At 44.5% G+C, this 15,895-nt stretch overlaps 1 protein-coding gene across 1 annotated transcript in view; it reads right to left on the reverse strand.

The window, feature by feature from the left end:
* Positions 1-15,895, reverse strand: part of MAD1L1 (mitotic arrest deficient 1 like 1) — a 376,963-nt gene that overhangs the window by 161,517 nt on the left and 199,551 nt on the right. The window contains exons 14-15 of the mRNA XM_074158818.1: positions 10,031-10,119; positions 751-841 (exon numbers count right to left, since the gene is read on the reverse strand). Of these exons, the coding sequence (XP_074014919.1) occupies positions 751-841; positions 10,031-10,119 (180 nt within the window). The remainder of the gene's footprint in view (positions 1-750; positions 842-10,030; positions 10,120-15,895) is intronic.

Consider the following 15,895-nt stretch of genomic DNA (forward strand, 5'->3'; position numbering starts at 1 on the left):
TGCAGAGGAAAGCTGCTCCCAGGAGAGCTGGAGGAAGAGACCACTCCACCAGGGTGCCCCTGCCCTCCTTCACGGAGGGTGAGACTTCACTGATCTACCCAGAGTGAAAAGCCAAAGACTTTCTGCCATGTAGGACAGCACTACCTTGGGAAAAGGTAAAACATCCACAGCAGCACAGCAAAAGAATCACACCCTTTCACCCTTCTGACCCCACACTTTCTAGTCTCGGTGTCAGTGATCTGGAGATGCTGCCGTGTCATCTTCTCAATGGCACTCTCTTGGAAAAATACTACCCAAGGAGGCCACAAACCGGTGGCCTCTGTCTCCATCGCTGATAGTAGCAGTGCAGGCTTCAGTACGAACAGAGCTCAAATTTTCATATTGGCTCCGTGCTGTTAACCCCTGTCTACACCCTGGCTTTGGCGCGAATCAATTTGGAGAGAGACAACTTATGGTAGCGGAGTTACTTAAAATGGAACTGGTTTTGAGTCTCCAAGAAGAAAAAGCAGAGGTTCCAGGCAAAGGCACAGGAAATGTGTGATTGCATTTGACATCAAAAGACATCAATAACACGGTCAGAGACACGGGTGTGCTGGTGCAGTTGGCAAAGGCTGCTGGAAAATGCCTTGCTGCCCAGACTGAGGGAAGCGAAGCTCCATGCTGCGAGTGTTCGGGTCCATCTGGTGGGACAGCGATGGCCAACGAGGCACGGCAGGCTCCCCAGCCACTCCACACCTCCACATCTCCTACCTGCAGGGTCAGCTTCTCCAGTTTCATCTCCAAAGCTCTGTTCTCCTCTTCCAGTTTGCTGCGTTCAGCTTCCAGCTCCTCGATTTTCAGCCTGGAGAAGAAGGGAAGGTTAATGCATGCTGTCCCCATGCACGGCCCCACCACAAATAATCAAGTAAACCACGAAATCACAAGCTGTAGCAGATTATTCCTTTATACCACAAAGTTACACTGCTGAGGCAGTTAAAACACACGACTAAAAGATACAAGTTTGTATGATGAAAATATAATTTGTAAAAGTATATTAAAAATATACAACTTGAATGTAAAGCAAATCCAGCTTAGATACTTCCTGAACCACAGACTGAGTGAAACCATCATGTTTAATAACCACCAACAGCTAAAACCTCCATGAGTGCGTCAAATCTCTTTTTGATCTGATTTATGCTTTTGGCCTTCACAACGCTCCTTGGCAGTAAGTTCCAAAATTTAATTATGTGCTGTATGAAAAATTAGTTCATTTTGTTTTATACTTCACATGTGATTATTTCACTGAGTGCCTGTTAGTTCTGCTATGAAAAGTTGTGAATAATTGTACCATACTCCCCTCTCCACACCACTTTACAGGCCTCCTCTATTATTTCCTGAAGAATCTCAATTTAGTCTTTCCTCACATCAAGGATTTTCCATATTTCTACTCATTTTTATTGCCCTTCCTTGTTCTTCTGCAAGTTTTATATACACTTTTTGCTATGAGAAAAACTAAAACTACAAACAGTAGTTCCACTCGGACAGATTCAGGGGTATAATGAGACTTTCTGGTTTTGTTCTCAACTTCTTTTCTCATAATTCCTACTATTCTATTTGTCTTTTTAACTACGGAGCACTTACCTGATATTTTTAGAAAACTGTTCACAATAATATAAGATCTCTTTCTCGAGTGATAACAGCTCATTTAGAGCCCACTATCGGGGGAGTAAAAGTAAAGGTGCTTTTCCTTATGTGCAATTATTGATGTACAATTTCATTTCCCATCTCAAGCAACTTCATAAGGTTCTTCTGAAACTCTGAACAGTCTGATAAGCTGAATAATTCCATGTTATCTCAAATTCTGTCACCTCACTGTTCACAAACTCCTCTTACAGTTGGACAACAAATTCCCAATAAAAACCATTCTAGGACCTAAAGGAAAACCCTCGGTATCGTGTTCTTTGTTTTACCATCCTTTAACTTTATATTGCATAAGCAAATTAATGGAAGAAAAATGCAGAATGGACAAAAATGGAAGAAAAAAAGACATTCTATTATCTCTAGCTCAGGAAACCCTGGAGCCAAGGCACTAGAAGCCAAGTAGCCCAACAGCTCTGCCCTACTCGCATGGAGATCCACCACCGGCCACCTCTGCAGACAGGGCATGGGGTCCTGTCTGGGATTCTTATAAATCCAACAAAGAACCTTCTTTCTTATTCCATTAGAGTAAAGTTTCTCTGTGACCTTTGGCTCAAAGCTTTCTGAAAGGCCAAATATAATATATCAACCACATCAGCCTTAGCCAAATGATTGCTGAATCCTTCAGAGAACTCTATCAAGCTTGTTGGGCAGGGGATATTATTATAAAACATTTGATATAACATTTTTGCTTGCATTTAAGTACAGAGCACAAAAACCTTAATGCTGCTTGAAGAACCTCACCTTTTGCATGTTAACTTCCTGGGATTAACCGTGCAACTAATGCATATTAACATTGGTCTTTGCATTTAATTTTCTCAGGATCCTTTCCCAGAATATTTAAAAAAAAATAAAATTAATTATCTTGCTTGATAATACTCACTTTTAAATGACCTAAATTAAGCTGAAAATCCTTGCACCGTGACAGTAAACAATGCACCCATCTGCCAATATCCCACAATTATGCAACAGAAATTGCAGGTACAACTAAGAAGTCGTCTCTCCTATTCACAGGGTAGAAGTGACAAACTTTTCCAGAGAAGCCGGTTGATCTACAACATGCACAGCACAGAAATGCCTCCTTTATAAATATGCAGCTTGAATTGCTTAAATTATTTGTAAGCCCGACCCCTGCTGGAAATTTTCAGATATTATAAAGGATCATCTTTTTTCCACTCTTACAAGCTTCTAAAATGCCGAGGAGTAGCTTTTACCATTGTCCAGGCCATTAAAAGAGATCATCAATAATTTCCAGAAGAGACACAAAGCTAGCAGGGACAGAAGATGCCGAAGAAGCAGGAGACTGAAAAGGTCGGAAAAAATGGAAATTCAAATTTGAATTAATGCTTTTACCGGCGTGTTTCTAAATGGATTGCAGAACAGGCCACAAGAAGAGCAACGTTTTTCTCTGAGGAACAACAGCACAGCAGCTACTGAAAGGTCAGAGCCAGACACAGGACTCTCATCAGTACTTTCTCTGTACTTGACATGCTGAATTTTAATTTAGAACACATTTCTCTCTCCATCCAGCCTCCCAAATAAGCTGTGATGTTGCTGTTATCTGCCTGCAGAACTTCTCTCCAGGTGGAGGTTTAAGCTCAGGCCTCTTTGATGCCCTTTAAAAATCATTCAGAGCAATCACCAGAAACCATTTCACAAAGATGTGAGACAAAGCGAGACGTAACAAGGGTAGGTTTAAGTCACTATATTTTAATGCTGCAATTTTAAGATTTAATAATTTTTTTGTTCCCTTTGTGCCTCGGTGAGGAAAGGGCAGTGATTTGCAGCGTGGGTGCTAGCAGTTGTGCAGCAGACGTACCCAGACCATGGATTTTGTGAGCGGCAGTGCCAGGGGGATGCTTGAAATTCACGGCTTCTTCCCCAGGAGCACGCCCTTGGGCTCATCCCACAGGCACCTGCTCCTTCCCACAGTTGGGGTATCACCAGGGTATCCTCCTTCCCAACATCCATGACTGGGGTATCACTGAGTATTCTCCTTCCCAATAGCCGCAGTTGGGGTATCACTGGGGTATCCTCCTTCTCAACATCTGCTGTTGGGGTATCACTGGGGTATCCTCCTTCCCAACACCCACAGCTGGGGTATCACTGGAGTATCCTCCTTCCCAGCACCCGTCAGAGACAGCCCTTGCTGCTTCCTCTGTGCTGAAGACAGGGAACGTTTCTGTAACCTCTTTGCACCAGAGAGGTTTTTAGGACTGACTAGTGCTTTCACTACTTATCCCTCTTCTAACCTATTTTTAACGCTGTTAAGTGTCCTGGATCTCCAGTGGGAAAGCATTAAGAACCATTAGCAAACAGTTTGTGCTATTCTAGCTTTGCTTTCCAGCCCTGGGGAACTCTTTCCAATGGCAAAGAGAGAGAGAAGCAAGGGAAATCCTATCTATATATAAACACAGCAAAGCATTTGCAGCTGGTGGTTAAGATACAACAGTCAAATATTGAAAAATATTTACTTGCTTGGCACTTGAATCTTTTCATTTACGTAAATTCAGGTACAGGGCCAACTGTGGACGGCTTTGGGATGCACCAGCATCCACACAGACAGCCTCGGTCCCCATGTACCTGTGCTCTCTCTGTCCAGGGACATCTGGATGAGGAAGGTGATGTTATTTTATCACCAATTTGCATGCCTCGACTCGGTACATATGGGATTTACTCAGGTAGGGGGAACAATCCAAGACAAATTCCTGAGAGAACCACAAAGAGCAGAGCACAGGAACATCCGGGTCCAGCACAACCATCTATCAGCTTAATGTCTGGCCATTTTAACAGCAGCCCCGTGGCACGAGGAAGGAAGAAACATCAGTTACTTTCTGAAATACTGACACCATTCTCAAGTTTTGTGACACAGGGAAAAATCATTCCGATTCATTTCTCAAAAATATACCAACTTCTTCATACAGGGGTTTGAAAACATGAAAATATTTAAACTGTGGCAAAGATCTCTTTGTATTCCTGGAAGACTTCCTGCATCAGACACAGACAGCTGAACCCAGAGTCGAAGGCTCCACAAGCACAAGGTAAATTCAAGCCCTCTCCACAGCCTTTCATAAGATCAAATGTAGCGCGAGAACACAGATTCATTGGTATGTGCTCAGGTTTGTGGATTTTCCCACTTTCGAGAACTGAGCTTTATATTGCCCCCACTGCGTTTTTCACTGCCCCAAATTAGAATCACAGAATCACAGAATGACATGGGGTTGGAAGGAACCTCTGGAGATCATCTAGTCCAAACCCCCCGCCAAAGCAGGTCCACCCAGAGCAGGTTGCACAGGAACGTGTCCAGGCAGGTTTTGAATGTCTCCAGAGACGGAGACTCCACCACCTCTCTGGGCAGCCTGTTCCAGGGCTCTGCCACCCTCACAGGAAAGAAGTTCCTCCTCATGTTTAGATGGAACTTCTTATGTTCAAGTTTGTGCCCGTTACCTCTTGTCCTATCCCTGGGCACCACTGAAAAACGACCGGCCCCATCCTCCTGACACCCACCCTTTAAGTATTTATAGGCATTGATCAGATCCCCCCTCAGGCTTCTCTTCTCCAGACTAAAAAGACCCAAGTCCCTCAGCCTTTCCTCATAAGAGAGATGTTCTAGTCCCCTCAGCATCTTTGTAGCCCTTTCCTGTACCCTCTCCAGCAGTTCCCTGTCCTTCTTGAACTGGGGAGCCCAGAACTGGACACAGTGCTCCAGATGGGGAGTACTGTGAGGGAGTACTGTGAAGGAACTTCTGTTCCCAGAAGAGGGAACAAGAAAAAAACCCAAACCTGCAGCTTCAGGTCTCCCAAAATGACATTTGTGAGAATCAGGAGACATGCCACCCTGTGCATTCAGTCTCTCTAAAAAGTGCTTCAATGGCGAAGGATGATTCTAGTGAGAAAGGCCGGTCTGCTCCTATTTTTAAAAGGCAGAAGGGGGGAATCTGGTTGATTTTCACCAGCATCAAGGCACTTCCAAAAGTCTCCAGAGCTTTTCAGTGGAATCAACCAGCCACAACTGACGACCATCACCTCTTCATCATTCTTTGATTCATTTTTAATGTTCTCAGGCGCGTTATGCGCTGGCCTGTAGAGCAGCGTGGATATCACCGGTGAGGCCATGTCTCACGGAGGCCCCATCTGCGAAGAGGACATGGCCATGTGGAAAAGCTATTGTCGAACAGGAAACTATTGAACGGAGCAGAAAATGTATGCATTGGGAAGACGCTATTAAGGGATCCAGATGGCATTGAGATGGTGTTAGGAGCAGAGCAGACAGAATTCCAGCAAGTGTGACTAATAGGCATTGGCAAGGACATGAATTTCTTTTGAATTACTGTAACTCTACCCAGTCACTAAATCCACAGAAAACATTTAGGATTTACTGGGGTTGCAGTCTGACAGCAGCAAGGAAAAGTTCAGATTTGTTCCAGCTGAAAAGGTCCTTCAGCTGTTGCCACTTAAGTCTTAAGTGAAGTTCTTTTTAAATATATTACTTTTATTTATAGGTTCTGAAATACCAGTTTCTGCACAGTTATCACCTTCCCTCTTAAAGGTGCTAATGCCCAAACGCCCCCTGCTCTGCCGTACCCCACAGCACATGAACTCAACAGTTTGACCACTTTTTCTTTTCAGATGATCCGCAGAATATAAACAAATACGATTTCAGAGGGAGCAGCAAGAAGTGTGAGAAATGACAGCATTAGCACCGGCTTTTATTGTCTCTTCAGAAACGATGATGCTGGGAGAGAGTTTCACATTTAAAGTCATAAAAGGTCTGACGAAAGAGCACTTTGTTCTCAAGAGAAGGAGCAAAAACTGATAAAGTCTTTCAAGTTTCTCACTGAAAATTTACTTTCCATACTAAAGAAAAATGCAACAAAAGCTATGTTTTTAAAAGCTCTCATTCACTCACAGGAGGTGAATACAGATTCAAATGATCAATATAGATTTTTTTTTTTTTTTGCCTCCTTTATGCCTCTCCTGCTTTTGTTTTCAGGAGTTAGTTTCTAACCACAGGGTGTATATGGAAACGCCCGGAGGCTCACGGTCCGTTCCTGCTCTGCAGGCTCCCCTTGCTGGTTTCTGCTGGTTTTCTTCTATTTTTCACATTCCTCCATGACAGCAGCTAACTGGAGAGGCTGGGCTCCGGCCAGAAGAGCAGCCGCATCGTAGTGTAGGCTAATGGGATTTCAAAGACCACAATAAACTACAGAAATGGAAATAACTCCCTCATAGGCTGTGGCATTTCTTCCCCCACTTTCCAATTTGAAAATTTGCATTCTTCCCCCTGGTTTCTGCCAGAATGAACTTCTGAATAGGAAGGAAGGAGTGGTAGAAGAAGAATAGTAGAAGGAAGGAGTAACAGTGGAGCTTGCGTTGCTCACTCCTCCTTAGCAGCTACGTTAAACTGAGTAAACTGGTCCTGTTGGGGCCCACGAGGACACAGGAGGAGGATGAGCACAGCAGACCTAATCCCTCCCCATCCTCATCTCTGTTCTCCTCCAAACCTCTTCTGTTCTTAAATCACAGCTACCCAATTTGCCTCTGCTGCGTGGGGAGGACACATCCAGCGAGGCAGGAGCAGTGTCCTGACATGGACCACAGCACGTTATGCCTGAACCCCAAAAGCCTGGGGGAAGACAGTGATTTATCTTGTGCTCCTTTGAGAAGGAGCCTCTTCTGTGAAGAAAGAAGTTAGTCCAGTTTCTTGTCCAGTGCACAGAAAGTTCCAGAAAACACAAAATGAGGCCCAACCATGTCCTTTGACTGCTTAAGTCTAGAAGGATAAAAAAATCTTTATGGAGCAGATTCTCCTCCAATGCTGAATGGGATCCTGGAGAGTCTGAGAAGACACCTGAAGCAGCAAAAGTAGCCACCAGTACAGAAAAAGGAGCAGGGACCGGCTTACCAGTTCTCCAGCAAAGAGAGCTCCAGCAGAAAGAGAACACTGCAGCAAGGCATTTACTGTTCGAGCTGAGCAGTGAAAAGGGTGATTAAAACCCAACAAATCCATGTTTTTTTGGAACAGCTTTGTAGCTAAGTGACTAGCATCAGGGCCTGGGACAAGTATTTAAATCAGCCCTAACAACAAAAAGCGATTCAGTAAAAAGCAACAGAAAAACCAGCCTGGAATTAGATCCTGGGGCTGTGGCCTCTGTGCATCCACAGCCTCGGGAGCACGCAGTACTGAAATGGGGAAGAGAAGAAAAGACAGAAATATCACCATGAAACAACTACAGAAGCTTAGTCTCTCTGCTGAAACAGCTTTCAGCGCGCGGCTCCTCACTGGAGAATAGCTCCGCACCAGCAGCGGCTTTACTGGGAACAGGGCTGTGTTTGTGCCATACTTTGTGCGGAGGCTCTGACACAATTTCATGAAAGGAGGAGAGAGATGAGATTAGTAGTCAAAGAAATCCTTTAAAAACAAAAAAAAGAGAGAATAAAACATTATCTAGAGGGTTTTAGGGCTACCTTTGAGCAGAACCTAATGCCACGATCCCGTAACAAGGTACCTGGGAGCTCTGCTTGTCCCTGCCTAGGAAATAGGTTTTAATTCAGGGCAAAGCTGGACATCTCCATCCACCACTGCCAGAAGCCTTCCGTGATAGGAAGTGGTCCTGGACCACGTGCAATCCAGCTGTTTCTCCCTCCACACGCTGCTCCTGAAGCTGCTTAGTAAATAGATGGCAAACGCTGCTCGGTGAAGATAAACACCAAATAATGAGTTTTGGAGGTGAAAATAAAGAGAGCGAACGTCTCCTGCATGAAAGGGTGCTGCCGTCCAGCCCAGCCCAGGCTCTGCAGAAATACTCTGAAAACCCTCAGCTCCCAGAAGACAGCAAACAGGATGCTGGCTCTGCTGATAGAGAGGCATAATATTAATCAGGAGCGACGGGTTTAATGTTGCTGAGGCGGTGGTGAATACTCCTGCAGCAGCGAAAAAATCACATTTCAGAGGGTCTCATGTGCCTTCGCAAAGGAAAAACATGAATGAGCTCAGTTCAAACGCCCATGATACGCAAAAGCAGATGGAGACAGGTTTATCCCCCTGAAAAAGGGAAGCCATAGCGTGTTATCCTCTACCAGAACTACCATATGAGAGAGTGAAAAAGGAAGATGTATGCCTTGGGTCCTCAGAACTATTACACCACCTTAAGGGAACTATAGGAGCGAGTCCCCACGATTAGGTGTACAGCCCTAGAACATATTGGAATAGCTCAGCTGAACATGTGTTATTTCCAAACACCTCCCCTCTGCTATGGCACTGGGCTTTCAAAGCCATAAAACAAGCTCCAGAGGCAAAGCACAGGAGCAAAGTCATAACGTACAGGCCAGTAATTTCTACTTTCTGCAAGATTCTGCTTGCTGCAAAGCCTTCCTTTCAGTCCTAAGAGGCACTAACGCTTTATAGTGATGGAGCTGAAAATATAAAAGAATTAAGAAATGAAACTCCAGCCAAAGTCTTACATCGCCGAGAATAAAAAACTCAGCCTGTCAAGATCTGATTTGCTCAGCTTAAATAAAAGGAACTTTATTAAACATTCAGAAACAGATGAACTTTTCTGTGCTCACTATTTATTGTGTCGCCTGCTTTGGAATGGAAGCTGTAGATGCTTTAATAAATACACGGAGAGATTGTCTCCCTTCACTGTAGCTTTTGTAAATGCTCATGTATTCTCTGCAAAAATGCTGTTTTGTAACTCCTTTTTCAGTGCATCACAACAGGTCCCCCCCTGCCATCTGCAGCAATGCACGAGGGGAAACAGCCCGCTTTTATCACATCAGTATCACAAAAGCTGGACTCTAAACCTCTTCACGCACGCACCAACAGATCCTGTATTTACGGTCGAGATTTGGTCAAAATATGAAACGAACAGCAATGCTGTTTCCATGGGAAATTCAACAGGGGGAATAGTGACACGGGAGCCAGTGTTATGAATTATCTGAGAGCAAGAGACCCCAAACATTAAAGAAAAGAGCCTGCAGCCTCCCAGAAGTCAGACCAGCTTATAAAGTATCTAAATGCAGGAAAGATCAGGGGCTGAGGCTTTCCGTTAATGCTTCATGGATTTCTCGTATCCATAAAAGCTGGAGAGAATTTTAAAAGTGTGCTTGGGAAAAGAACATCCTGCCTCAGAAAAAACAAGGAAAACACGTTCTGATGCTGTTCCCTCAACAGCAGACGGCCCACATACATAGACAGTCTATAGCATGTGCTTTGCATTGGAGCGTGGTGAGGTCCCATACCTGGAGATGGCATTAACCAGAGCAGGCAGTGAAACTGCCCCGGGCATTTCCCTTCTGATTTCCACTGAAAAAAGCGGAATCTTCTCGGCATTCCCCTCGCTTTGCCTACCTGAGCGTGTCAACCTCCTCCTTGGTGATGGCGGTACTTTGTTCGGCTGTGCACTCTTGAGACTTCAGGACCTTCATCTCCACCTCCAGCTGCAGAAGAGAAAAGGCATTAGCTCCTCCAGCACTGATAAGGGGGACACGTAAACAGCACAGGGAGGAGGAGGAAATCATGATGTTTTGCACAGCTCAGACCTTTCTCAGGATATGGACATCAAGCGCAACTCTTCATGAGTTGAATTAACAAGACACGGTTAACCCTGCTTCCCTTTGCAATCCCTTTTGCCTTCCCCAACATTTTCTCCAAGGTTTCAACACAGAAAGTCAATTGTTTCTAAGCTTCCAGGTATTTCCCCAACCCGCCTCCCACTGATATCGCGATGCAGAGAATTATCTGTGTGGTATTAGGAGCTCACTGGTACCCGAGATTCGGTACTGACAGTTCAACCTCATTTAGCTCCAATTCCCCCCCAGAAGAAACGAACCACAGGATTATGCTTTCTCGTCTGGGGCAACTCTGAGACACACACATTGAATCCAAAAGGCTGGGGAATATTTCCAGCCCTTTCCAATATATGCTTCTAGCTCAAGCTGCTCAGGTAGGTCTGGTGGAACAAACAAACAATTAAGAATACTTTCTGCCTCTGGCCTTGTTTGAGAAGGAACTCACCAGAAAATACCTCAAAACTCTACAGACATGAAAACTTCTGACTCAGGCTCTACCATTCCCAGGCTCTCTGACATGGGAATCTGTATCCCTAATTCAGCTACCAAGAAAACACACAGATTGATAAACGACAGATGTTACTTGTTTCTAAACCCCTCAGAAAATGATTTATTATGGAGTGTAAGCAGAGACAAACTACCTGGAGGATACTCCAACTTCTGTTCCAGCACCATCTCCCAGCTTAGACCTCCTTCGCACTCATCCTTCAGATTTTGGATTTCCTTTTGTCATCTGTCTTTTAGCACCTGGCAACTAATTCCCCTAATAAATCTATTGACAGAAACTATATTTTTCACTCGGGAGGTAAACAATAAGCAATCCAATCCTAATTATAGATGCAAAACTTATGACCACAGAGAGCTCAGTGCTCAGCATCAGGGAAATAATCCATTAATACTCCATTGCCTTCAACAGCACCAATTACACTCGTAGAACAAAAAAAACCTATTGCAACGGCAAACTTCAAGCTGGCAGAAACTCCCTATTTTTTACAAGGGAGAGGAACATATTGACACGCACCATCATATTGCTCAGCCAGAACTGAAATTTTGACATATTGCCTCTTTGCCCTTCCGTCCTTAGCAGAGAAGACGGACAGAGCATGGCAGGGCCGTTAGCAGGAAAGGGCAGAAAAGGGATGGTTGGATTATTCTCCCTCCCCTTTCTCTACAGGGAAGAGCAGGAGAAGGTGGAGATTTTAGCCCAATTTTCCCCCTGGCACCCCGAAGCCCTGCATTCTCCCCCTGCCTGTCAAAAGGCATCCGGGAAGAAAAAATGAGCAAAGGCCCACCTGCACCATCAGGCTGTACAAATGTTAATGTATATTAGCTGCCTGATAAGATTATCACAGCCAGAAATGCTTCCCTCAATTTTCTGATTACTGAGCTTATCTCTCCCAGCTCAGCCCATCACAGATGGCTGGGGATAAAGCAAGCGCGCCAGATAATTCCAGGAATGTGAATAAAAGGTACCGGGACGAGGAGCGGGCTTCAATTCCAACCTACTTCTAGCAGGAAAACACTCATTATATCTCCCGTTTCCCGCGTCTGCTGAAGCCTGGATGTGTTTGCTATTTAAGTTTTGTGCTGCTTTCTGGACCGCGTGTGGACAGCATTTGAAGATGGAAGGGCTGGTAAATATGTTATTTATCACAGGCTAAGCGGGCTCAGCCTTGACTCCAACTGCCACCTGCTCACCCACAGGAGCAGATAAATCACGGCCACCTTCTCGGGGGAGACGGGGGGATGGAGGGGGTGGGCGAGTTATTTGCTGTCGTGATGTGGGGTCTCTTGTGTTGGCTGCTTAAAGAGGGAAAAAATGGAGTGTGTAATGGGCAAAGGGGATGGGAGAGTGAACAAACACACACTGAAGTGACTGCTGCTATGGGAAAGCATCAGTGCAGAGCTCGCCTGATACACAGCGGTGACAAATTAGTGGCAGGTACGCTCAGCAGCAGGGTGATGAGATTCTGCTGGGTTTCTAAGAGTACATCGTTGAAGGAGAATGAGGAGGGACTGTCATTTCTGTGTTCTCTCAGTTTTCAAGCACTGAAACTACCTGGACTGAAAATCCAATGTGCCTGCAGTGGGAAGGGAGAGGGGGGCACGGTGATATCTTGAGAGATGAAACGGGCTCGAGCAGTTCAATGCTGACACAGACCTGCTTCCCTCACTGGGATTAAAACCGATGGAGAGTTTCAAGTTCAAGCCAAGGCACAACTTTGTGCCACAGCAAATTATTGTCATTAAAACCTCATTAATTGTTTATTTCAGAAAAGAAAGTAAACCAGATAAGGTATTGAGTATTTCATTCAAAATTTGCAGCTTGTTTCCTTTAATTATTTGGGTTTGCTGAGGAAAATATCCCTGCCTGCCAATCTCACAGAAGATATTAAAAATGTTATTTATGTCTTTTCCAAGGCAAAAAGAAAGTTAGCTGAGATAAGATGGAGTGCCTTATTGTTGCGATCCAATTCTGCTTCTCCAAAGGCAGCACAGTGCAGGCAAATAGGTCCTTGAGAAACAAGAGTGAAGAGAACAGCAAAAAAGAGCAAAAAAATCAGGAATCCATTGATTAAAAGCTTCCTCTGACTTGCAGTTCTGCCGGCTGGATAATCCAAGCAGAAGGTGCTGTTGCCAGGCTCTGGTGAGACCTGGCACACTGGTACCAGTGTAATGCGGTGTCAGACACGAGCTGGATCCGCGGCCATCCTGCCCGTGGTCTGGGAAGGGGAAAAAGCAGAGAAAAGAGGGAGAAACGCAGCAGAACTGAATGGAGAAAATAAGCAAGAGGAAGGCAGCAGGAGGAGAAATACAAACCCATATCCTACATAACTTTCAGCACTTTGCACAAGCCTAAGAGGTGGGGAGGTCACCAAGACCATATCCCCTCAGAGTAGCACCAGGGACCAGGTGAGATGCATGAAATGACTCCCCGTGGTGGCCGTTTGTCCCTCCCTGTCCACTTGTCCTCTTAAACCAGTGGCACGAGGAAGAGCCAATCTCCTCTTGCTGTTTTCTCTGCCTAATTCCCAACAATTCCCCTTTCCTCAATTAATTCCCAGTTCTGGTCTCTTTTGTTCACCAGATGCCACTTTCAGCAGGCACTTTCTACGTTTTGGACTAACTCAATATTACTGTCTAAACTCTTTCAATTTTTATCAATAATTTTATATAACTGGCTGAGTTCAACTTTCATTACTTTGAATACATTAAAGTATCAGAAGCCATTACCCAGCAGAGAGGGGAAAAGGGCTGTTCAAATTGCAGCTCCTCGCTGTATTCCCCCATTCACTCCCGAATGACCCAGGTCAGGCTTGGATCCTTCAGCTCTCTTTTATGTTGATCTGGCTCTTAACCAGCACCGAGAGCAGAGAGAGAACATTGTCCCCAAATACAGCGTTGTATCTCTTTTACCCTGACAACTCCACGAGAGTGACCCGAGTACCTACAACTCCTGCAGGAGCTTCAGGGTTAATATTGCCCAGGGTCAGACCCCCAGTGATGTCCCCTGAGTACACAACACGTTAGCATCTTGAAAGGAAACCAAGCTATTATTTTTCTTTTTTTTTTTAAAGTTACCCAAGGTTTTTATGACACTAGAAAAGACAGAATAATGAGTAATGTCAGAGCCCGTGACTCGCGAGTAAAACACTTAAACAGGTAGTTAACATTTTGAGGATGTGATGTTCTCTTCTCAGAAGACACTGGAGCCTCTTGCTCTCAAACTGAAAGGATCCCGTTTATCCCGAACCTTTTCTACTCTCTTTCACTGCAAAACCATGAATTTCAGTCCAGCTTTATTGCTCTCGAAACAAAGTGATCAGGACACATCCAGGATATAGAATGACCACTTCCAAAAATACCCCAAGAGATGAAATGCAGATATTTTTCCAAAATAACTAGTCAAAACCGAGAAAGAGAGGAAGGAAGAACATGGATGGATTTTTGTCTAGTGTTTAATTAAATGAAATGTCATTTTTCTTTCAGCCTTACTTTTAAACCTGCCCGGACAGGATTTCAAGGTGGTGGTTCTCCTCCAAGTGTTAATGACATAGCAAACACCCACAGCAGTGTAAAAAACGTGTTCCTTGCTGGTTCTCTCTTCTGCAGGAATTATTTAAAGATACATGAGATGACAGGAGAAACATAAAATTATACATCCATCTCCTGACAGCTAGAAGAAACAAACCCTTACTTTAGAGAGCTGATTTTCATGGTATATTTCTGCTATTTGTCATGTCTGACCCATATTTTTGTCCCCTCCAAAAGAAGTATCTGAGCCTCCGCAACCCCACGGACCTGCTGTTCCTCCCACTTGATTCCAGCAGCTTCGAGAGCTCCTGAAGACAAACCTTTGCAGAGCATCCCACTGGCCTACTGTCCACCCCCCAACTCCAAAAGGAGACTTACCACGAGACTCAAGCTTCTAAATCAATCTAATAAGTCGCCCTTGAAAACCATGTTTGTGAACTTCTGAATATTTTAACCCACAGACCAAAATAACGACCCAATCTCTGTTCAGGTGCCTCATTTTGGGACATAAAGGACTCAAAATCTAAAGGATTTCAACTCTCTGCTAAAGTTGGGATTTGCATGTTGAAGAAAAGGGGTTGGTTTATTCGCCCACATCATGTACACATATTTCACAGAACACATGCTGGAGACATACAGTTATTATTTGAATAATGAGTGAATTTTAGTGAGGGGCTGATACAGCAATCTTATCCTGATGAAGTGTGCCTGCACGTCATTCAGCATTCTTGGATCTGTAAAAAAGCAGGAAATGCTGAATCCATTATAAATGTCTAAAGGTTTATTTAACAATGGGCTGATGCAACATCCTTTGAAAGGCCTTCCTCAGCAAAAGAGCTGATTTTAAAAGGCAGAGATAAATAGGAACTGAATTGCATGGAGCCAGCATGGAAAGGTGAACCGAGAGGTTGTGTTTGACTACAAATCTCAACACAATTCAAGAAGGTATTTAAATACATAAATATTTAAATATATGAAAACCAAGCAGGTTTGGAAAGGAATAGCGTACACTAAAATAGACAGGAACAGAGAAATGAGACCCTGAGTAAGACCCATACGCTGAGGTTTGAAAACAGGCAAACTACGCTTCCCCAGGAGCTTCATACACCCGTTATTGTAGTGATGCTATTTGTGCTTCTCTCCAAAGGATGCAGCAGTGACTAAGGATCTCATTTGTCTTTCTTCCCACAGAGCAGCACGACAAGCCTAGTGACCTCCTGCTGTCTGCAAGCTTAGAAATCAGGCATCAGGACAGAAATCAAACCTACATGAGCACCAGTGGGGTGTCACCAGGGATCGATACTGGGCCCAATTGTTTAACATCTCCATAAGTGATCTGGATGATGGGACCTAATGTGAACTGATGAAGTTTGATGATGACACCAAACTGTGGGGAAGTGGACACTTCAGAAGGACGACCTGGGTAGGCTGGAAGAGTGGGCTAACAAGAACATTATGAAGTTCAACAAGAACAAGTGTAGGGTCTTGCACCTGGGAAAACATAATCCAGGAGTGCAACATAATCCAGGATCTACCCAGCTGGGGAGCAGCTCTGAAAAGGGACCTGTGGGTCCTGGTGGACAACAAGCTCAAGATGAGTGAACGGTGT

The sequence above is a fragment of the Numenius arquata genome, chromosome 14 (assembly GCF_964106895.1).
Source record: "Numenius arquata chromosome 14, bNumArq3.hap1.1, whole genome shotgun sequence".
Taxonomy (NCBI): domain Eukaryota; kingdom Metazoa; phylum Chordata; class Aves; order Charadriiformes; family Scolopacidae; genus Numenius; species Numenius arquata.